The sequence below is a fragment of the Pseudonaja textilis genome, chromosome 1 (assembly GCF_049901715.1).
Source record: "Pseudonaja textilis isolate UNSWEBS1 chromosome 1, rPseTex1.2, whole genome shotgun sequence".
In the NCBI taxonomy this organism is placed as follows: Eukaryota; Metazoa; Chordata; class Lepidosauria; order Squamata; family Elapidae; genus Pseudonaja; species Pseudonaja textilis.
Window position 1 is genome coordinate 2,841,770 of NC_141990.1, and position 24,067 is coordinate 2,865,836.

General features: G+C 47.4%; 1 protein-coding gene across 1 annotated transcript in view; it reads left to right on the plus strand.

Annotated features, from left to right (window-relative positions):
* ABR (ABR activator of RhoGEF and GTPase) overlaps positions 1–24,067 on the plus strand; it is a 146,019-nt gene that overhangs the window by 20,123 nt on the left and 101,829 nt on the right. The window contains exons 2-4 of the mRNA XM_087924469.1: positions 2,146–2,348; positions 18,814–18,918; positions 23,505–23,690. Of these exons, the coding sequence (XP_087780595.1) occupies positions 2,146–2,348; positions 18,814–18,918; positions 23,505–23,690 (494 nt within the window). The remainder of the gene's footprint in view (positions 1–2,145; positions 2,349–18,813; positions 18,919–23,504; positions 23,691–24,067) is intronic.

Sequence of the window (24,067 nt, forward strand, 5' to 3'; positions counted from 1 at the left end):
TAGAGCAGTCCTCATTTAGTGACCGTTTGGAATTACAACGGCACCGAAAAAAAGGGACTTCGGAGCATTTTTCACACTTGCACTATCCTCCTTGGTCACCTCGTCAAAATTCAGGCGCTTGGCAAACGGTTCGTATTTGTGACGGTCGCAGTTGTCTTTGGGTTATGCGATCGCCTCTTACGGCCTACGGACCAGCCACCTCCATGGGGAAGCCAGATTCACTTAATGACCGTGTGTGGCTAACTTAGCAGCTGCAGAGATACACTTAAACCACTGGGGCAAAGAGAGGTTGTAAAGGGAGCGCTTAACAACTGACTCGCTTAACAACAAAAATGGGGCGGCTCTGTTGTGGTCAGAAGTCAAGGACTAACCTGTAAATGTTTCAGCTCTGTGCTGGATTAAACCTGGTTTCTTTTGTCTTAGGTTTTGGGGGTGTCTTTAAGGGGGAACCGGTTGAAAGGATGGCATCACAAAAGAGAATTCAGATCAGGTCTTCCTTGGATGCCTAAGACGGGACTAGAACTCACTGTCGCCTGGTGATTGGCCCAATGTCACCCAGCTGGCTTTTACGCTTAAGGCGGGACTAGAACGCACTGTCACCTGGTGATTGGCCCAATGTCACGCAGCTGGCTTTTATGCTTAAGGCAGGACTAGAACTCACTGTCACCTGGTGATTGGCCCAATGTCACCCAGCTGGCTTTTTCGCTTAAGGCGGGACTAGAACTCACTGTCACCTGGTGATTGGCCCAATGTCACCCAGCTGGCTTTTATGCTTTAGATGAGACTAGAACTCACTGTCGCCTGGTGATTGGCCCAATGTCACCCAGCTGGCTTTTATGCTTAAGGTGGGACTAGAACTCACTGTCGCCTGGTGATTGGCCCAATGTCACCCAGTTGGCTTTCATGCTTAAGGCGGGACTAGAACTCACTCTCACCTGGTGATTGGCCCAAAGTCACTCAGCTGGCTTTTTCGCTTCAGGCGGGACTAGAACTCACTCTCACCTGGTGATTGGCCCAAGTCACCCAGCTGGCTTTTTCGCAAGGCGGGACTAGAACTCACTGTCACCTGGTGATTGGCCCAATGTCATCCAGTTGGCTTTTATGCTTAAGGCGGGACTAGAACTCACTGTCACCTGGTGATTGGCCCAATGTCACCCAGTTGGCTTTTATGCTTAAGGCGGGACTAGAACTCACTGTCTCCTGGTGATTGGCCCAATGTCACCCAGCTGGCTTTTATGCTTAAGGCGGGACTAGAACTCACTCTCACCTGGTGATTGGCCCAAAGTCACTCAGCTGGCTTTTTCGCTTCAGGCGGGACTAGAACTCACTCTCATCTGGTGATTGGCCCAAAGTCACTCAGCTGGCTTTTTCGCTTCAGGCGGGACTAGAACTCACTGTCACCTGGTGATTGGCCCAAAGTCACTCAGCTGGCTTTTTCGCTTAAGGTGGGACTAGAACTCACTGTCTCCTGGTGATTGGCCCAAAGTCACCCAGCTGGCTTTTTCGCTTCAGGCGGGACTAGAACTCACTGTCTCCTGGTGGTTGGCCCAAAGTCACTCAGCTGGCTTTTTCGCAAGGCAGGACTAGAACTCACTGTCTCCTGGTGATTGGCCCAAAGTCACCCAGCTGGCTTTTTCGCTTCAGGCGGGACTAGAACTCACTGTCTCCTGGTGATTGGCCCAATGTCACCCAGCTGGCTTTTATGCTTAAGGCGGGACTAGAACTCACTGTCTCCTGGTGCTTTGGCTTTTTCGCTTCAGGCAGGACTAGAACTCACTGTCTCCTGGTGATTGGCCCAATGTCACCCAGCTGGCTTTTATGCTTAAGGCGGGACTAGAACTCACTCTCACCTGGTGATTGGCCCAAAGTCACCCAGCTGGCTTTTTCGCTTCAGGCGGGACTAGAACTCACTGTCACCTGGTGATTGGCCCAAAGTCACTCAGCTGGCTTTTTCGCTTAAGGTGGGACTAGAACTCACTGTCTCCTGGTGCTTGGCCCAATGTCACCCAGCTGGCTTTCATGCTTAAGGCAGGACTAGAACTCACTGTCGCCTGGTGATTGGGTGGCTAAATCCCAGGTTTCTCCATCTCCTTGTCCTTTCTCACAACCATTTCTGATTCCTTCCTTCCTTTTTTCACCCCTCAGACTTCAATTACCCCCCGGAGGATTATGATGCGGAGGGCAACGAGGAGGTCAGAGTTCGGCCCGGCAGCTCGGAAACCATGCCCTACATCGACGAATCGCCCACCATGTCCCCCCAGCTGGGTGCCCGCAATCCCAATGGCGGCAACGACGGAGGGACGTCGCAAAGCATTTCACCCATCCCTGCTGATGGACTGGGGACCACCGTGAGTTTTTCCATTCTTAAGCGCCGCAGAGACTCCTGGCAAGCAATTTCATATTCAATTAGTGCTGTGAATATTTTTTAGGATCGCTGAGAAAGCATTATACAGGTAGCCCTCAATTTGCAACGGTTCGTTTAGTGACCGTTTTGAATTTACAACAGCACTGGAAAAAGGGATTGGTGGCTGCTTTTAACAGATAATAGGTTAGAGAATGACAAGAGTTGGAAGGGACCTTGGAGATCATCTAGCCCAGGGATCACCAACCTTTTGGACCTCAGGGACCACCCAACTCATATTTTTAAATCCCATGGACCAAAAAAATCCCCCCCAAAATGTCTGCAGGAAAATCCCCCACCCCGTTTTCCTACGATTGATCGTTTTTTATTTGGGATCGCAGGATACCAGCTCCAGCTCCGTTCTCAGGGGGAGAGAGGGAGAGACTTTGGGCTTCATGCAAGGAAAGCAGCAGAAGCCGCAGAAGTCTTTCTTTCTCTCCCACAAACTCCGCCAGAAATGAGCCTCTTGGAGCAGGAGGCCTTGCAGGGTCCCAAAGACTCATTTCTGGGGGAGTTTGGGGGAGAAAGAAAGACTTTGGCTGCTTTCCTTGCGTGCAGCCAAAAGCAGAAGAAGAAAGAAGCAGAAAGAACCAGCCCGGTGGCCAGGCTGGGGCGTGGGCAAGTTCCCCACCTCCACCCTTTGCCCAATCCCCTCACTACCTCATGTTATTCACAATGCAAGCTACTCAAGCCTTGTGTTCCTGCAAAAAAGTAAATTCATTTCTAAATTAAAGCTTTTTAAAAAAAGATGAGCTCAATTGTGGACTATACTTTTAAAGTTTAAAGTTATTTGAAAAAAAATTGAATTCCTTTTTAAATTCAAGTTTAAAAAATAATTTGAGCTCAATTTTGACTATCAGTTTTAAAGTTTTTTTAAATTAAATTTCAAATTCATTTTTAAAGTTTGAAAAATGATTTGAGCTCAATTTTGACTCTCAGCTTCAAAGTTTTGTTTAAATTTAAATTCATTTTTAAATTAAAGTTCAAAACATTATTTGAGCTCAGTTGTAGACTACCAGTTTTAAAGTTTTAAAGTTTTTTTAAAATTATATTTTAAATTCGTTTTTAAATTAAATTTTAAACAAAATTGAGGTCAATTTTGGACTGCCAATTTTAAAGTTTTAAAACAGAGATTTCCAAACTTGGCAACTTTAAGACTTGTGGACTTCAACTCCCAGAATTCTCCAGTCAGCTAGGCTGGAGAATTCTGGGAGTTGAAGTCTACAAGTGTTAAAAGTTGCCAAGTTTGAGACCTCTGTTTTAAAGGCTTGGAGATAATGAGAGAATGAGATCTCTGTTCTCTGGAGGGGTGGGGGTCTCCTTGCCTTTTGGTGGTCTCAGCCACATGTAACAAAAACATCTGGAGCACATGTGTGCACACAACAACTGTGTTGATTTCACACAGCAACTGAATGTGTTCCTATTCTCTTTCCGACAAGCACAATCAATGCCAAAGCCAATAATAAGGAAGGGCTCAGGCTACAGTCACTTCATGTCTGATTTAACATCTGCTGTGATCTGCTTAATGACTGTGCCAAAAAAAAAAAGAAAGAAAAGGCAGATTGGGGTGCAATTGCAGTGACTTGCTTAAGGACTGCTCTGCTTAACAATAGATTTTCAGTTCCTAATTTATTTTATTTATATTCTACATGGGTAGGCTGGGGGATTCTGGGAGTGGAAGTCCATAGATCTTAAACGATGCCAACGTTGGACACCCATGTTTAACATTAATGATGCTCCCTTGTTCCGAGACCAATTTTTTTTAATAATAAATTTTATTGAGTATAAACATTAAAAACATCGAACCTGGTAGACTTCTTTGACATACATTTCTGTCAGTGCATTTTACGTTTAGAAAGATAAAGAAGTTCTGCACAATTATATACATTTGTTTACGTATATACATTTAAACTTTGTAGTTTTTTTAAAAAATCATTCTCATTATTCCTCAGTTATGAGGTCCTTCACCTCTTCCTTATTTCACTTTAGGTTTTGATTTCAGTTTTATAAACTCCCTTTCATTTCAGAAGTAAAATTTATTCCGTATTTTGTGGTATTCCTATTGTCATCTTGGTCCTTCAATTCTAATGTCAACCTATCCATTTCGGTGCATTGTAGTATCTTATCAGTTAGATTTGCTGCGTGAGAAACTCGAATTTATATTTTACCCCGAAGAGTTTGTAGTTAACCCAGGCTGCCCACTGATGTGCTTAATAAATTACCTGTTGGCCACCTTTCCTTTTTTTTGCAAAGGGACAAAGGCATTTTTTTATAACCAGAAACTTTTTTTCCAGTTTGCTAATCCTCCCTTATCATCTATGGTCTGGGCTAGCTGCGCCATCTGGTGGCCGGAGCCTGGTACTGCACTTCCTTTAACTACTTGCTTGCTACTCCGACTTCCTTATTTAAAAATAAACTTTTAACTGGAGGAAGTTGAGTTGCTTGGCCCTTTGTGGTAGGAAGGTGAAGAGCAGAGAAGGAAGGAGGGGAAGTGGGGCTGCCAATCATGACTGCATCTTTTGCAAGGAGGCAGCCCTCCCGCACAAATGTGGAAATTCCTTGTTTGGCAATGTTAAATTAAGTTGAATTAATTTTTTAATTAAATTAAGTCTGGCTTCTGGGGTCTTTTTAAGCAATCAGTCGGATTCCATTTAGTTTTTAATTTCTTTATTGGCTGTGTCAGCCAGACTTGGCCTAGACTAGATTTCTCAACCTTGGCAGGTTTAAGGGGAGGGGACTTCTACTCCCAGAATGCCCTATCCACAGTATGGCTGGCTGGGGGATTCTGGGAGTTGAAGTCCTCCCATCTTAAAGGATGCTGGCTGGGGGATTCTGGGAGTGGAAGTCCACCCCTCTTAAAGCGGGCTGGCTGGGGGATTCTGGGAGTGGAAGTGCTCCCCTCTTAAAGCAGGCTGGCTGGGGGATTCTGGGAGTGGAAGTCCACCCCTCTTAAAGCAGGCTGGCTGGGGGATTCTGGGAGTGGAAGTGCTCCCCTCTTAAAGCAGGCTGGCTGGGGGATTCTGGGAGTGGAAGTCCACCCTCTTAAAGCAGGCTGGCTGGGGATTCTGGGAGTGGAAGTCCTCCTCTTAAAGCAGGCTGGCTGGGGATTCTGGGAGTGGAAGTCCACCCCTCTTAAAGCAGGCTGGCTGGGGATTCTGGGAGTGGAAGTCCACCTCTTAAAGCAGGCTGGCTGGGGGATTCTGGGAGTGGAAGTCCTCCCTCTTAAAGCAGGCTGGCTGGGGATTCTGGGAGTGGAAGTCCACCCCTCTTAAAGCAGGCTGGCTGGGGATTCTGGGAGTGGAAGTCCTCCCTCTTAAAGCAGGCTGGCTGGGGATTCTGGGAGTGGAAGTCCACCCCTCTTAAAGCGGGCTGGCTGGGGGATTCTGGGAGTGGAAGTGCTCCCCTCTTAAAGCAGGCTGGCTGGGGATTCTGGGAGTGGAAGTCCTCCCCTCTTAAAGCAGGCTGGCTGGGGGATTCTGGGAGTGGAAGTCCACCCCTCTTAAAGCAGGCTGGCTGGGGATTCTGGGAGTGGAAGTCCTCCCTCTTAAAGCAGGCTGGCTGGGGATTCTGGGAGTGGAAGTCCACCCCTCTTAAAGCGGGCTGGCTGGGGGATTCTGGGAGTGGAAGTGCTCCCCTCTTAAAGCATGCTGGAGGGAGGATTCTGGGAGTGGAAGCCCTCCCTCTTAAAGCCTGCTGGCTGGGGATTCTGGGAATGGAAGCCCTCCCCTCTTAAATCATGCTGGCTGGGGATTCTGGGAGTGGAAGCCCTCCCCTCTTAAAGCAGGCTGGCTGGGGATTCTGGGAGTGGAAGTCCTCCCTTTAAAGCAGGCTGGCTGGGGATTCTGGGAGTGGAAGCCCTCCCTCTTAAAGCATCCTGGCTGGGGGATTCTGGGAGTGGAAGTCGACCCCTCTTAAAGCAGGCTGGCTGGGGGATTCTGGGAGTGGAAGTCCTCCCCTCTGAAAGCTGAAAAGTTTGAAAAACACTGGCCTAAAAATGCAGATATTTCTAGACTTATGACCATTCGCTTAGCACCTGTTAAAAGTTACAGTAGCAATGAAACAAGTGACTTGCATTTGTTTCTCACACTTATGACTGTTGCCACAACGATGTGATCAAAATTCGGGCGCTTGGCAACAGGCATGTATTTGCAGCATCCCTGGGGGGGTCCCTTGATCAATGTTTGTGGCTTTCCCAGGCGGCTTCGGATAATCAATGGGAGAAGCCAGATTCGCTTAACGACTGGCGGAATTCACTGAACAACTGCAACAACCGTGACACCAAAGGTCGTCAAATGAACATCTGCTTCGCTTCGCAAGAGAAATTCTGGTTCCAGTCGGGAATATAAGCCAAGGAATTAGGGGGCAGGAAAACCCAATGTAATCAATCAATCAATAAAATTGTCCGTATGGACTTCAACTCCCAGCATCCTCAGCCATTGCTCATGCTGGCTAGGGAATCCTGGGTCGTGAAGTTCAGCCGTCAGGAAGTGGCGGAAATTGGGAAACGCACCGAAGGGACTTCCTCTTTTAAACGGGTTTATTTGGTCTTGTCTGAAATATTTGCCGATCAGCAGGATTCACCTTCCTGTCTCTCTCTGCTAATAGTCTTAAATTCAGTTCCTTCCCAGTTTCTCTCGGCAAAATGGCATCTGTTTTTCTGCCTCGTGCTCCCCGTCGTTTAGAGATTTTTGTTGTCAGAAATACTTCTCTTTCCCTGAAAATACGACCTACCCTGAAAATAAGGCCTAGCTTGATTTTTTTACATGTGCACCCAATATAAACCCTACCCCCCCAAAATAAGCCCTAATTCAGATCCCACCCACTCCAGAGTGCACGGTTAATAATTAAGCTAGGGTGGGGATGGAGAGTGGAGCTGCCCTACTATTTACCTTTGGACAGGTGTAGCCAGGCCTCGCACACCTGAAACCTGCCTGGCCGGCCCATTTCTTCTGCAGCCAGGAAGGCAGGCAAGGCTTTCCTGAAGGCCTCTGGAGCTGATAACAAAGCTCAGGATCGATCCAGAGCTCTCTTATTGGCTTCAGAGGCCTTCAAGAAAGCCTTACCGGCCGCAGAAGTTCCTGAAGGCCTCTGATAGTGAAAAGGAGGCTGGGGGCAAGAGAGTCAGTGGGTGACTTCCTCCAAAAATAAGACCTGGTGCCTTTTTTTGGAGGGGAAAAAATATAAGACAGGGTCTTATATTTGGGGAAACACAGTAGTATTGGCAGTTAGGCCTATATAGGTAGTTCTCGATTACAACTGCTATGGAGGGCAAAATTTACATCACTGAGTGAGACAGGTGGATTTTGTCCCGTTTTACGATTTTTCTTGCCACGGTTGTTAAGTGAATCTGACTTCTCCACTGACTTTGCTGGCCAAGGGGGATTATACTGCCACCGTCATAAATACAAGTCAGTTGCCAAGGGGCTGGATTTTGGTCACGTGACCCTGGGGATGTTGCCGTGGTCATAAGTGTGGAGAAAACGGTCATAATTCAACTTTATCGGCCCCAAACTACCTGGGCCTTAAGCAGCTTATAGGTAAATTTATTATTTTATTCATTTATTGCCTTTCATCTCACCTACAGGCGACTGTAGACAGAATTAATGCAGAATAAAAATGGCACGGCGAAACTTTTAAAAGGTTAAGATGATAAATATTAACATTTAAAATTAACATTAAAATGAACAAAGATGACAAGGAAGGAGCAGGCTGGGTGGGGAACAATTTTCCCTCAATCTATTATGACCTCAGCCTATGCAAAATATATGTATACGTAAATATTTTATCATAAATAATCCTATGCATCTATATGTATAAAAGCGAAATCCCACTCATGTGTCATCACAAAATCTCCAGAGCTGTCAAGCTTACAAACTTGAAATTTGGCATGTATGTTCCTCTTGGCTTCTAGGTGCTCCCTAAGAAAGGAGTTTTCAAAATGACTATCAGATTATTTAGACTATTTCCTATATTATTATGATGATGATGAGTATTTTGATTATTATTTTGATTATTATTATGATTATTATTTTGATTATTATTTTGATTATTATTATGATTAACAGAGATTAACACCAACAGGGTGGAAGTAAGTTTAGGAGAGAAAGAACAATTAGGAGAAGGAAGGAAGGAAGATGAGAAAGGAAAAAAGAGAAGAGAAAGGGAGGGAGGGAGGAAGTTTAGGGAAAAAAGAAAGAACATTAGGAGAAGGAAGGAAGGAAGATGAGAAAGGAAAAAGAGGGGTAGGAAGGAAGATTAGAAGGAAGGAAGGAAGGAAGGAAGGAAGGAAGGAAGGAAGGAAGGAAGGAAGGAAGGAAGGAGTCAAAAGTCTTTCCTGCTGCATTGCATTCCCCTCTCCCCATCATTCTGTCTCTGTGTTTCAATAAGGAAGTAGCCCCGTGACTGGAATATACTGGTGGCAGTGAGTTCCCCAGGTCAGTAATGTGCTGGGTGAAGAAGCCTTCCTTTTCTCCATCCTGATCGCCCCCCGCCCCGCCTTACTTTTCTAGGATGACCCCAATTCGTAGCTGCGTGTGAGGCTGCATATCCCTATTTTGTGCCTTTTTGAAAATTGTGGGTTTTTAAAAAATGTTGTTTCTCTCCAAGCTATAAAAAGCCACAGTCTCTGGCCCTGTGTGGTTGTGTGTGTGTGTGTGTGTGTGTGTGTGTGAGAGAGAGAGAGAGAGAGAGAGAGAGAAAGACAGAGAGAGACAGAGAGAGACAGAAAGAGAGAAGAGAGACAGAGACAGAAAAAGAGAGGAGAGAGAGACAAAGAGAGAAAGAGAGAGAAGAGAGAGAAAGAGAGAGACAGAGAGAGAGACAGAGAGAGAAAAGAGAGAGAGAGAGAGACAAAGAGAGAAAAAGAGAGAAGAGAGAGAGAAGAGAGAGAGAGAGAGAGACAGAAAAAGAGCGAAGAGAGACAGAGACAGAGACAGAAAAAGAGAGAGAGAGAGAGAGACAGAGAGAAAGAGAAGAGAGAGACAGAGACAGAGAGACAGATAGAGAGAGACACTTCCACTCCATCCACCCCCAATCCTTTCGGGGACCTCCTCTTTACCTGTCTCTCTATAACCCATACTCCACTCCCAGACCCATCCGGAGTTCCTCCGCCAATGATTGCCAGCGGGGGAAATAGCACAAACTTTGGGGGTGGGAGGGCTGGGAATGTGTGTGTGGGGGGTTCCTTGGCCTTTCTGGCGGTAGCCAACCGCTGCCCAGATGTGCCTGTGACGTCACGGGGATTCCCCCTGCGCTCGAGGGCGCTGGAGCCCAGCCGCGAAAGTTGGCCTTCCACGCGGGTGCCCCCTCCTGACTCGTGTGATCCCCGTGTATAGGAGGAGGGCGGAGGTCCTGGGGAGGGTGGGGGTGGTCCGAGGCGCTAACCACTGCACTCTCTTGCCTGCCTGCCTGCCTTTCCCAAAGGCCAGCTCTTCGGTCGTAGAACGGGACAGGCTTGCCAGACAGGCGCTGCCTAACCTTCTCCTTTTCCTCCTCCCCCTCCCTCTCTTCTTCTTCCTCTTCTTCCTCTCCCTCGTCTTCCTCGTCTTCCTCCTTTTCCTTCTCCTCCTCCTCTCCTGTCGTCCTCCTCCTCCTCCTTCCCCAATCTTCGTCTTTCTCCTCCTTTTCCTCCTCTTCCTTTTCTTCCTCCTCTTTCTCCTTTTCCCACTCTCTTCTTCCTTTTTCTGCTCCCCCTCTTTCCCATCCTCGTCTTCCTCCTCCTTTTTCTCCTCGCCTTCCTCTTCCTTCCTCTCCTCTTCCTTCCTTCTCTTTCTCCTCCTCCTTTTTCTTCTTTCTCCTCCTCACCTCCCTCCCTCCCTTTCTCCTGTTCCTCTTCTTCCTTCATCATCTTCCTCCTCTTTTTCTCCTCTTCCTCCTCCGTCGCCTCTTCCTCTTCTGTTCTCTTCCTTTTTCTCCCCTTCCTTTCTCCTTTTTCTCCTCTTCTTCCTTTGTCCTCCTCCTCTTTTCCTCCTCTTCTTCCTCCTCCCCTCCTCTTCCTCGTCCGTCCTCCACTTCTCCTTTTTCTCCTCTTCCTCCTCCTCTTCCTCTTCTTCCTTCCTCCTCTCTTCTTCCTCCTCTACTTCTCCTCCTCCTCCCATCCTCCTCTTCCTTTTTCTCCCCTTCCCCCTCCTCCTTTTTTCCTTTCTCCTCCTTCCTGTCCTCCTCCTTTTCTCTTCTACCTCTTCCTCCTCCCTCTCCTCCTCCTCCTTTTTCTCCTCTTCCTCCTCCTCCTCTTCCTCCTCGTCTTCCTTCATCCTCTCCCTTCGTCCTCCTCCTCTCCTCTTCTTCCTCTTCCTTCTCCTCTTCCTCCCTTTCCTCTTCCTCCTCCTTTTTCTCCTCCTCCTTTTCCTCCTTTTCCTTTGTCTTCCCCCTTCCTCCTCCTCCTCCTCTCTCTTCTTCCTCTTCCTCCTCCTCTTCCTCTTCTCCCTTCCCCCTCCTCCTCTCTCTTCTTCCTCTTCCTTCTCCTCTTCCTCCCTTTCCTCTTCCTCCTCCTTTTTCTCCTCCTCCTTTTCCTCCTTTTCCTTTGTCTTCCCCCCTTCCTCCTCCTCCTCTCCTCTTCTTCCTCTTCCTTCTCTTCCTCCTTTTTCTCCACTTCCTCCTCCTCCTTCTTCCTCCTTGTCTTCCTTCGTCCTCTCCCTTCCTCCTCCTCCTCTCTTCTTCCTCTTCCTTCTCCTCTTCCTCCTTGTCTTCCTCTTCTCCCTTCCTCCTCCTCTCCTCTTCCTCTTCCTCCTCCTCCTCTTTTTCCTTTGTCTTCCCCCCTTCCTCCTCCTCCTCCTCCTCTTCTTCCTCTTCCTTCTCTTCCTCCTTTTTCTCCACTTCCTCCTCCTCCTTCTTCCTCCTTGTCTTCCTTCGTCCTCTCCCTTCCTCCTCCTCCTCTCCTCTTCTTCCTCTTCCTTCTCCTCTTCCTCCTCGTCTTCCTCATCTCCCTTCCTCCTCCTCTCCTCTTCCTCTTCCTCCTCCTCCTCTTTTTCCTTTGTCTTCCCCCCTTCCTCCTCCTCCTCTCCTCTTCTTCCTCTTCCTTCTCTTCCTCCCTTTTCTCCACTTCCTCCTCCTTCTCCTTCTTCCTCCTTGTCTTCCTTCGTCCTCTCCCTTCCTCCTCCTCTCCTCTTCTTCCTCTTCCTTCTCCATTCCTCTCCTCCTCTCTTCTTCCTCTTCCTCCTCCTCTTCCTCTTTTTCCTTCGTCTTCCCCCCTTCCTCCTCCTCCTCCTCTCTTCTTCCTCTTCCTTCTCTTCCTCCTTTTTCTCCTCTTTGCTCCTTCCTTCGCCCTCCTCTTCCTCTCCTCCTTCCTCTACCTCCTCCTCCTCCTCTTCCCCCTCCTCTCGCAGCCCAGGCTTCCTCGTTGGGGGAGGGGCGCAGCCTTCCCCTTCCCGGGTCCTCCCCCCACCCCGGGAGGGGGCTGCCCTCCCCCGCCCACCCGGCCCCGCTCGTCCCCCTTCGGAGCCGGGAGGCGAGGCTGCGGTGCCACTTCCTGTTCGGCTCTCCGAGCGCGGCGGGGCAGCGGCGGCGGCGGCTGGCAAGGCGGGCGGGCAAAGCGGGGAAGGCAGGAGCCGAAGGGACGGGGTCCCGGGAGGAAGGGTCGTCCCGGGCCGGCCTCCTCGAAACATCCCCCCGCCCGGGACACCGACCCTTCACCCACCCACCCCGCAACCAGCCCGGCCGGAGGGCCTGCCCGCTCCGCTGGCGGCTGCCCACCCCTGGCCCCCTTCCCGGCCCGCTGGCATCGCCCGGCCGGCCGGGAAGGAGCCCCCCGCGCCCCCTCCTCGCTGTAGGAGACCCCCCGTCCGGCCTCGACCCCCGGCGGTCCTGGAGGAAGAGGAGGAGGCCGCCCTGGGCTACTTAGACCGAGTTTTGCAAGAGGAGGAAGAAGAAGAGGAGGAGGAGGAGGAGGAGGAAGAAGAGGGCACCGGCCTGGGCACAGCGCAGGTGGGCATCGGGAGGGAAAAGGGGGTCTTGAGTCTCAGCCTCGGGGAGGGGCTGACGTCATCTCTTTCTGCCTGGGGGGAAGAAGGGAGGGGGTGGGGATCTGGCAAAGGGGGCACTCAGGGGTGGCACTGGGTGCCCAGGTGGGATTGGGCGAGGCTGGCCTTTTGGGAAGGGAGGGGGGGGTCTGCTGGCAGATTCCCTGGGGGGTTTGGGGGGGTGTTGAGGGGACTTGGGGGGGGTCTTCTTTGGCGGCAGGAGTCCTAGTCTCTCCCTCACCCTTCCCTTCCCCTCCCTTGTTTTTTTTTGCAAGGCTGGAAGCCACTCTGTGCATGGGCAGAGGTCACCTTGGGAATGCGAGCGCCCACGTGGGAAGGTCTTTTCCAAAGAAAGTTTCCTCACCCTCCACCCCGACATCCTCCTTGTTGTTGTGGTGTTGGCTTGTTGCCTGTTGTTGTGGGTCTGGTGCCAAGCCCGCTGCTGCGTTTCAGTTGTGTTGCTCCGAGGCAAGCGGAATTCATGTGAGGTTTATCCGGCCGGGTGTGTGTGTGTGTGTGTGTGTGGTTTAGCAGGTTCTTACCCTCTTGGGGTGGGGTGGGGGGTGAGTTTGTGTCTTGTGTGCGTGTGTGTTTGTGTGTTGTGCGTGCGAGAAAAGGATCTTCGCTGGAAATCTTTTATTTCCACTTCCCTGTTTTAGGAAATTTGAAAAGTTGCCCTGACGGGAATCGAACCACCGATTTTCTTTTCGGTTTGAAATGATACACACACACACACACACACACACACACACACACACACACACACACACACACACACACACACACACACACACACACATATATATATATATATATATATATATATATATATATATATATATTCTTTTTTTCTCCCTTGTGTAACTTCCTTTTGTCTCTCCAAATCTCTTCCCCCACCACCTCCAAAAAAGTTTTGGGTTTACAGAAGAAAAAAGTTTTTTGCGTTAGGATCCTGCTGGGATGAGGAAAAGAGTGCATCTGAGCATGGACGGAGTGCTTTCTTCCCTTCCTAAATTCGTAGAGTGGCGAGGGGCCCTCCAAAGGCATCTAGTCCAACCTCCCCGCTCTTTCCTGTTCAGTCATGGCAGCCTTTTGTAACAACCGCCCCTCGCTCAGTGGCATAAGAAGCCGGTATGGGCTGTCCTCAACTTACGACGGTTGTGGGTCATGCAGGTCATTAAGTGGGTCAGAAGGTCGCCGTGCCTGATTTTATTTTATTTATGAAATTTCATCACCCCCCCGTCTTCTTACGTCAAGGTAATTCTGATTTTATACGCTTTTGATGATGGTTGTTAAGCAAACACCCTGGTCGTTAAGCAAATCCATTGTCCCCAGGGGGCAGCTTGGGCCAGGAACTGGAAGTACCAATCGATAGTCCTCAATGTATGACCACAATTGAGCCCACAATTTATGTCGTTAAGTGAGACGTTTGTGAAGGGAGGTTGTTCCATTTTGCGACTTTTCTCGCCTTGTCCGTTAAGTAAATCCCTACAGTTCTCAATTTGGTCACACAGTCGTTAAGTGGATCGGGCTTTTCCATTGACCTTGCTTGTCCGAAGGTCGCAAAAGGAGACACTGCCACTGTCATAAATGTGAGTCAGTTGTCAATCACTCAAATCACATGACCACAGGGATGCTGCAACGGTCGTAAGTGTGAAAAATGGTCGTAAGTCGCTTCGAGGGACGTTTTTTGTTTATTTCTCCATCTGTCTTCCTTGTAAGGCTGGTTTTCGAGCCAAATATTCCACTTTTTCTGTCAAATATTCCACTTTTTCTGTATCCTTCTTAAGGGTGGAACTCAGCTCTTGCTTATAAAATATCTCTATTTTGTCAAAAAAAAACATCTTTAACATGTCAGGAAGCCATGATAGGGAAGACACAGTTCAGGTAGTCCTCAATTTACAAGAGTTCCTTTAGTGACGGTCATAAGTGTGAAACATAGTCATAACTCCAACTTCTTTTCAGGGCCCTTCTCACTTTGGTAACTAAATGAACTGTTGTAAGTCAAGGACTTCCCATCAATATCAAGTTTTGACCAATATATATATATCATAAATTGCAACAGCTGACTGCCATTATGGCAGTTGTTAAGCAAAGATGGTCATTAAGTGAACCAATATTTTGTTATGGGGCATTTTTGCTGAATATAGGAAGTGTAAAATGTCATTAAAATGTCATAAATTGTGGTTATGTGGCCACTGAACACTTCAAATGGCCACAAATGCACACAATTTGAGCACACAAAATGAGATTACATGACCATTGGAGTTAACTTAAAATCCAACTTGTAAATACAGCTAGTCCTCAACTTACAATGATTCATTTAGTGACTGTCCGAAGTTACCATGGCATTAAAAAAAAGGACCATTTTTCAGACTTAACGACCGTTGCAAGCATTCCCTATGGTCACGTGATCCAAATTTAGATTTGTTTTTCAGGCAAGTGACTCATATTTATGACAGTTGCAGTGTCCCAAGGTCAGTGATCCCGTTTTGTGACCTTCTCACCGGCCAAGTCCATGGGGGAAGGCGAACTCACTTAACAACCATGTGACTGACTTGTCAGCTGCAGCGATTCGCTTAAGGACAGTGATGAGAAATGTTCGTTAAAGGATGCAAAGCTTCCTTCACAGCTGTCTTGCTCTTAGCCACCAGAATTTGGGGCTCCACTGTGGTTGTTAAGTCGAGGATTGCCTGCACCTTTCTTAGGGTCCGTCGTAAGTTTGGATGGTCGTTAAAAGAACGGTCGTATATTTGAGGACTACCCATTGGGAAACTGCGCTTGGATTTTTGACCCATTGGCTTAGATCAGAGGTCTCCATACATGGCAACTTTAAGACTATCAGTTTTTTGACTATCAGTTTTAAAGTTTTTTTTTTAAATTAAATTTCAAATTCATTTTTAAATTAAAGTTTAAAAAATAATTTGAGCTCAATTTTGGACTATCAGTTTCAAAGTTTTTTTAAAATTAAATTTTAAATTCATTTTTAAATTGAAGTTTAAAACATAATTTGAGCTCAATTATAGACTACCAGTTTTAAAAAGTTTTTTTTTTAAATTAAATATTAAATTAATTTTTTAAATTAAAGTTAAAAAAATGTGAGTTCTAGACTATCGGGTTTAAAGTTTAAAGGTTTTTTTTTAAATTAAATTTTAAACAAAATTGAGCTCAATTTTGGACTACCAGTTTTAAAGTTTTAAAACAGAGGTCTCCAAACTTGGCAACTTGAAGACTTGTGGACTTCAATTCCCAGAATTCTCCAGCATAGCTGACTGGAGAATTCTGGGAGTTGAAGTCCACAAGTCTTCAAGTTTGCCAAGTTTGGAGATAGATCCTAGAAAATGGATGATAAAATTTTGCACCCACAGCAGTGCCAAGCCGTCCCTGTGCTGACTTGTTCCTGGGAGTATGCAGTTGGCAGGGGAGATTCGGGCTCGAGGTGCCCCAAGGCTGCGTGGGAAGGTGAAAAACAGTGAGCCAAGCCGTAGCGCAGGGGTCTTCAAACTTGACAGCTTTAAGGCTTGTGGACTTCAACTCCCAGAATTCCTCCTTCTCCAGTCATGTTAGCTCAGGAATTCTGGGAGTTGAAGTCCACAAGTCTTAAACTTGCCAAATTTGAAGACCCTTGATCGATCGATCTATCTATCTATCTATCTATCTATCTATCTATCTATCTATCTATCTATCTATCTATCTTATTCTATCTCTTTCTCTCTATCTATTCTACCTCTCTTTATCTATTCTCTACCTATCTCTCTTTCTATCTATTCGACCTCTCTTTCCCTATCTATCTATTCCATGGGTCTTCAAACTTGACAGCTTTAAGACTTGTGGACTTCAACTCCCAGAATTCCTCCTTCTCCAGTCATGTTAGCTCAGGAATTCTGGGAGTTGAAGTCCCCTTGCCATGTTTGAAGACCCTTGCCATAGCAGATTCCATATTCTTCTATTCGGATCTTCTGGACACGGTGCAGGAAAATTAAAGAATTTTAAAGTTTCTTTTTAAATTTCAGTTAATTTTTTAAAAAAATTTAAAGAAAATTTGGGGGTTCTGCTTCAAGTGACTTGCAAACTTAAGTTAACGAAAGATGATCAGGAGACTGGAAAGTAAAACATACGAAGAAGTGTTGCAGGAATTGGGGAGGTCTCGTTTAATGACAACACAGACTTGGCGTGGGACATGATAAGCGGGGTTCTAATATTTGAGGGGCTGCCTGAAAGGAGGGGGAGTCAAACTATTCTCCAAACCAGCTAAAAGCAAAACAAGAAGCAACAGATGGAAACTAATCAAGGAGAGAAGGAACCAAGAACTAAGAAGAAACTTCCAGACAGGAAGGACAGTGGAACAGCTGGCCACTAGAAGTTGTGGGTGCTTCACTACTAGAGGCTTTTAAGAAGAGACTGAACAGCCACCTGTCTGAAATGATCTATGGTCTCCTGCTTGAGCAGGGGGTTGGACTAGATGACCTCCAAGGTCCCTTCCAACTCTTATACTTACTTACTTTCTTTCTTTCTTTCTTTCTTTCTTTCTTTCTTTCTTTCTTTCTTTCTTTCTTTTTCTTTCTTTTTCTTTCTTTTCTTTCTTTCTTTCTTTCCTTCCTTCCTTCCTTCCTTCCTTCCTTCCTTCCTTCCTTCTTTCTTTCTCTGGAGGTTTTTAAGAAGAGACTGGGCAGTCACTTGTCAGGAATGGTATAGGGTCTCCTGCTTGAGCTGGGGGTTGGACTAGAAGACCTCCAGGGTGCCCTCCAACTCTGTTATTCTGCAATTCTGTTTGGAACACCGGACAGAAAAATGTGGGGAACGTTTTGCAACCCTGTTGTATCTTCTAAACTAATTTCACTTTTTTAAAGCCTCCCTCAAGGCAGTGAATGACCTCAGAACTGCCCCTGCGAGGTAGGCCAGGCTAAAAGGTAGCGGCTTTAGAACAGCAGTACAGGTAGTTCTTGATTCACAACGGTTCGTTTAGTGACCGTTCCAAGTTACAACGGCCCTGAAAAAAGCGACTTAGGACCATTTTTACACACGTACGTTGCAGCATCCCCATTGGTCCACTTACCAACCGGAGTGATTCACTTAACGACCAGGGCAAGAAAAGAGGGGAAACTGACTTGAGCGTCTCACTTAGCAAACTTAGAAATTTGGGGCTCCGTTGTAAGTTTGAGGACTACCCGTACACCCGGGTTCTTTGGGTCAGATGGGGTTTCCTTTGTAATGTCCGCCTGGGTGGGTGAGGCCCACAAGGAAGTCAGGGACATTGTCCTCTGGGAATGTCTTGGGTTCAAATTTCGCCTCTGACCGCAAACTCCAGCAGGTGGCTTTTCAATCGGACAGATGTCAGAAACCAAAGGCAATTGTGTGTCTTTGTGACGCCAGACAACAAAAAGGTTGATTCACAGCTTTGTGTGTCACACACACCCCCTGTGAAAAGGAAAGGTATAATTTATCGGCCTGGGCTTCGGGCCTAATTTGTAGGTGGTGGTTGAAGCCCAGCTCAGATTTTATTTCCTTGCCAAATTCGCATCCTGCGTCGTTTCATGGGAGAAAAAGAGAGGGAGTGCTGACTGTCCTCGACTTATGACCATTGGGTTAACACGGTGGTTCCGGAGTTACAACGGGTGCTGAAAATGGTGACCACGATCGGGATTCGCGCTTACAGCTAGTCCTCGTCTCACAACCGTAATGGAGGCCAATTATGGTGGTAGGTCGTAAAGCAGGTCGCCCATCACACGATCGACTTGATTTTGTGACTTTTCCTCTTTTTGCTGGCCGTTAAATGAACCGCCACGGTCGTCAAGCGAGCGGTGCTGTTAAGCAAAGCTAGGGATCGCTAAGGGTCCCGCTAGTCATAATAAAATGGATTTGGGGCGGAAATTAAATCGCAGCCAGGTAACCAAGTGGGAAGCTAACGGACCTGCAAATGTCTCCTGCTTAAGCAGGGGGGCTGGGCTAGATGACCTCCGAGGTCCCTTCCGGCTCTATTCTGACTGATTGATTGAAATGATCTAGCGTCTCCTGCTTGGGGGGGCTGGACTAGAAGACCTCCAGGGTCCCTTTCCATCTCTATTCTGATTGAAATTGAAATGCTGAGCCGTTGACGAAAAAGGTGGTAAAAAGTTTAAACGAGGCGGGTTTGCAAAAAAGACGCAGAATGTAAATACAGGCAGTCCTCAACTTACGACCACAATTGAGCCACACTTGTGACGGTCCCCTCTTTGCAACCTTCTGATCAGCAAAGTCAATAGTGGGAGCCAGATTCACTTAACGACCATATTGCTACCTGCAGAGATTTGCTGAACAAAGGTCGTAAAATGAATCAAAGCTCACTTAACAACTGTCTCGCTTGGCAGGGGAACTTTTGGGGGCTTAATTGTGGTCGCAAGTCGAGGATCTCTCCCCCCCCCATCCGAGGGGTCCAGCACCCTTTTAACTTTGCCCTAATTCTCCTCCCTTCCGCAGGAGGAACCAGATGTCGGGAAAGGCGTGGAGATGCGGAAGTTGGTGCTGAAGGACTTCCTGGCCAGCGAGGAGATGTACATCAACCAGCTGGAGGCGCTGTTGTTGGTGAGTGAATGGGGATGGTCCAGGAAGGGGGAGGAGAGAAACTGACTGGGTCTTGTTCTGTTTTGGATTGTTGTGTTGTTTTGGTTTTGGGTTGTTTTTGTGTTTTGTGTTTTGTTTTTTGTTTTATTATGTTATTTTATTTTCATTATTTTATTTTACTTTACCTTATTATTTTTATTATTTTTACCTTATTGCTTTTAGTTTAGTTTCGCTTTGTTTACTTTATTATTTTACTTTATTCTATTTGAGTTTATTGTTTTAGTTTATTTAGTTTATTGTTTTTATTATTTCATTGTATTTTACTTTATCTTATCTTATTTTTTTAGTTTAGTTTAGTTTACAATTTTATTTTATTCTATGTTAGTTTACTTTATTATTTTATTTTATTTCTTCCTTTTATTTTACTCTGTCTTAACTTTATTTGATTAGTTTACTGTATTATTTTATTCTATTTTAGTTTACTTTATTATTTTATTTTATTTTATTTCTTCCTTTTATTTTACTTTGTCTTACTTTATTTGATTAGTTTACTGTATTATTTTACTTTATTCTATTTTATGCTTTATTATTTTATTATTTCATTTTATTTTACTTTATCTTATTTTTTAAGTTTAGTTTATTATTTTACTTTATTCTATTTTAGTTTGCTATTTTATTTCTTCATTTTATTTCACTTTATCTTATTTTATTTGATTATTTTAGTTTACTATGTTACTTTATTCTATTTTATTTTATTTCACTTTGTTATTTTGTTTTGTTGATGTTATTATTCTATTTTATTTCTTTCATTTCACTTCACCTTATTTTATTCTTTTTTTTCTGTTTGGTTTTTAAATTTTAATTTAATTTAATTTAATTTTTACTTTTACTATTCAATTACTACGGAAGTTGGAGAATCGCAGAGTGTTGGTGGGAGGAGAGGAAGACAAGCTAGGAGGAAGCAAAAGGGCGAGTGAGGCCCAGCTCTTAAGGGCATGAAATGTCCACCAGTTGTGGGAACCGCTGTGATTTCGTCACTCCTGGAGGACTTCGAAGGGTTGCATGCAAGTCATGCGAAAGTGCTCAGAGTTTGCTGTTCCCTAAATTGGGTCCTTGTGGAAGAAAGGTCCTTTGGAGGCTCTGGGGCCATGATGGCGAACCTATGGCACGGGTGCCACAGGTGGCATGCGGAGGAGCCATTTGTGGGGTGTGTGCAAGCCCCAGCCAAACTTACCTGCACTGCACATGAGTGCACCTCCCAGCTGTTTTTCGGCCTGTTTGAGGCCTTTTTCGGCCTCACGGAGACTCGAGGGAAGCCTCTGCAGCCTTTGGAGGCCGAAAAACAGGCCTGTTTCCTCACTTCCGGTACTTCTGGTTTCGTCCCTTTGGGTATTTGGAGGCCGAAAAATGGGCCTGTTTTTCGGCCTCCAAAGGCTGCAGAGGTTTCCCTTGAGCCTCTGGGAGGCCGAAAATCAGCTGGGAGGCATGTGCATGCGCAAGGCAGGTAATGGGGGTGTTGTGCACGCATGCACAGGGGGGGCACATTGCATTGTGGGTGCCAGCACACCACAACAAAAAGGTTTGCCATCACTGCTCTAGGGCCCAGCTGTGGATGCCAAATCAGTGAGGTGACTTTTGTCTCCAAGAGAGAGAGAGAGAGAGACCGAGACCGAGACCGAGACCAAGAAAGATCTTGTAGCAGGGAGTTCCTCAGGTCCCATTTTGCCAAAATGCTAACCACAGCGACTTCTTTCGGCTGCATCAGGGTGGATTTCTGGGGGTAGGACTGGGGAGAAATTACAATCACTCTTAGTTCCAGGTAGAAGGGGAATTTTCTAGAACTTTCCGGGCTTTTCTAAGAAGGAACGACTTGGTAGTTTCCAAAATGTGTTTTGTTTGCAGTGGGGTTTCCCATTCCAAGGGTGGTGTGACATTCCCCGGGGTTTGGCATGTTTGAATTAGTGGGCAGGCATCCTCCAGTCTCAGAGCCAGTTTGGTCTGGTGGTTAAGGCACCAGGCTAGAAGCCACGCGAATGGGAGTTCTAGTCCTGTCTTAGGCGTGAAAGGCATGACTTTGGGCCAATCACCAGGAGACTGGGAGTTCTAGTACTGCCTTAAGGCATGAAAGCCAGCTGGGTGACTTTGGGCCAGTCACTAGGCGACCGGGAGTTCTAGTCCCACCTTAGGCATGAAAGCCAACTGGGCGACTTTTGGGCCAATCACCAGGCGACTGGGAGTTCTAGTCCTGCCTTAGGGATAAAAGTTAACTGAGAGACTTTAAGGCAATCACCAGGTGACAGTGAGTTCTAGTCTGGCTTTAGGCATGAAAGCCAACTGGGTGACTTTGAGCCAGTCACCAGGAGATGGGGAGTTCTAGTCCCATCTTAGGCATGAAAGCCAACTGGGTGACTTTTGGGCCAATCACCAGGCGACCTGGAGTTCTAGTCCTGCCTTAGGGATAAAAGTTAACTGAGAGACTTTAAGGCAATCACCAGGTGACAGTGAGTTCTAGTCTGGCTTTAGGCATGAAAGCCAACTGGGTGACTTTGAGCCAGTCACCAGGAGATGGGGAGTTCTAGTCCCATCTTAGGCATGAAAGCCAACTGGGTGACTTTTGGGCCAATCACCAGGCGACCTGGAGTTCTAGTCCTGCCTTAGGGATAAAAGTTAACTGAGAGACTTTAAGGCAATCACCAGGTGACAGTGAGTTCTAGTCTGGCTTTAGGCATGAAAGCCAGCTGGGTGACTTTGGGCCAGTCACTCTCTCTCTCTCAGCGCAACCCACCTCACAGGGTGGTTGTTGTGGGGAAAATGGGAGGAGGAAGGTGTGTTGGATATATTTGCAACTGTATTCCTCAAACTTGACCACTTTAAGAGGGATGAGCTCCCAGAATTACTGGCTGGGGAAGTCCCTCCATTTGGCTCCTTTTTTTTCCCCCCGCTGGGGAATTCTGGGAATCCAAGCCCACCCATTTTAAAATGGCTGAACTTAAGAAACACAGGACTACAGCTTCCATCTGCAGCAGGCACGGCTGTAATGGCTGGGGATGATGGGAATTGTTGTTCCCCCACTGCCAAAGATGATGTCACAGAGCAGTGAAGGTGTGTGTATTATATCCAGAAAGTTCTGGATTCAAATCGACCCTTGGCCTCGAAATGCCCTGATTGCACGCCAGGTTTCCTCCCTCTCCCTCCCTCTTTCTCCTTCCCCTCTCTCCCTCTTCCCCTCCTCCTCCCTCCCTCTTTCTCTCCCTCCCTCTCCCCTCCCTCTCCCCTCTTTCTCTCCATCCCTCCCTCCCTCTTTCTTTCCCTCCCTCTTTCTCCTTCTCTCTCTCCCTCTTTCTTTCTCTTCCTCCCTCTTCCTCTCTTTCTCACTCCCCCTCCCTCTTTCTCCCTCTTTCTCTCCCTCCCTTTCCCTCTCTCTTTCTCCCTCTCCCCTCCCCTTTCTCTCCCTCCCTCTCTCCCTCCCTCCCTCTTCCTTTCCCTCCCTATTTCTCTCTCTTTCTCCTCCTCTCCCTCCCTCTTTCTTTCTCTTCCTCCCTCTTCCTCTCTTTGTCTCCCTCCCTTTCTCCCCCTCCCCTCCCCCTTTCTCTCCCCTCCCTCTCTCCCTCCCACTTTCTCTCCCTCCCTCTCCCTCTCCCTCTCTTTCTCCCTCTCCCCTTTCCCCTTTCCCTCCCCCTCTTTCGCTCCCTCCCTCCCTCTTCCTTTCCCTCCCTATTTCTGTCCCTCTTACTCCCCTCCTCTCTCTCCCTCTTTCTTTCTCTTCCTCCCTCTTCCTCTCTTTCTCACTCCCCCTCCCTCTTTCTCCCTCTTTCTCTCCCTCCCTTTCCCTCTCTCTTTCTCCCTCTCCCCCTCCCCTTTCTCTCCCTCCCTCTCTCCCTCCCTCCCTCTTCCTTTCCCTCCCTATTTCTCTCTCTTTCTCCTCCTCTCCCTCCCTCTTTCTTTCTCTTCCTCCCTCTTCCTCTCTTTGTCTCCCTCCCTCTTTCTCCCTCTCCCCTTCCCCCTTTCTCTCCCCCTCTTTCCCTCCCTCCCTCCCTCTTCCTTTCCCTCCCTCTTCCTCCTCCTCTCCCTCCCTCTTTCTTTCTCTTCCTCCCTCTTCCTCTCTTTCTCACTCCCCCTCTCTCCCTCTTCCCCCCTTTCTCTCCTTCCCTTTCCCTCTCTTCCTCCCTCCCCTCTCCCTTCCTCTTTCTCTCCCTCCCTCTCTCTCTTTCTCCCTCCCTGTCTCTCCTTTCTCTCTCTCTCTCTCTCTCTGTCTCTCCACCCAGCCTGCCTCACAGGATTGTTGTGGGGATTAAAACAAGGGCGATCCTAATATAACAGCTTTAACTTTAACTCCCAGAATTCAGTGTAGTTGGTTGAGGAATTCTGGGAGTTGAAGTCCACCAGTCTTAAAGGGACCACGTTTGGAGACACCCGCCCCTCCTGCCCCCCCAAAATACAAGCCAGCTTGTGCTCCCGGGGAGAAGCTAAATCTCAAGAAATCAGTCAACCGAACAAGACACACCCTTGGTGTTTGTGTGTGTGTGTGTGTGTGTGTGTGAGAGAGAGATCCCAGGAGTTGTCCCCCCCACCCCGTTTGATGGCTCTTCCTCCCCCTCCCCCTGCAGCCGATGAAGCCCCTGAGAGCCACGGCCACCACCTCCCAGCCTGTCCTCAGCATCCAGCAGATCGAAACCATCTTCTACAAGATCCAGGATCTCTACGAGATCCACAAGGAAATGTACGACAACCTCTGGCCACATCTGCAGCATTGGGATAGCGAGGTGGTCCTGGGACATCTTTTCCAGAAGCTGGTGAGTTCGGTTCCCACCAGTTCTCGAATCCGCTGAACCTTTTGGATAATCTCAGGGATTCCCCCTGGCACAAAGGGGATCTGGGACCCCCCCTGCCCCTCAAAAAATCCAGCAAGCTCTGCACCCCTTCTGGGTTGAGTTTGGGCTTAGTTCAAATTGAACCATCATTTGGCCATCATTTGCGGCTTAATGCAATATGGGGTCGTCCTCGAATGACGACCAAAATGGAGCCCAGAATTTCCATCCAGATGGGCATCGAATTCCACCCCGTTTTGCGACCTTTCCTGCTGCCGTCATTAAGTGAATCACTGCAGCTGTTAAGGCAATCACAGCGTTGTTAAGTGAATCTGGCTTCCCAATGGACCGGAGGTCGCAAA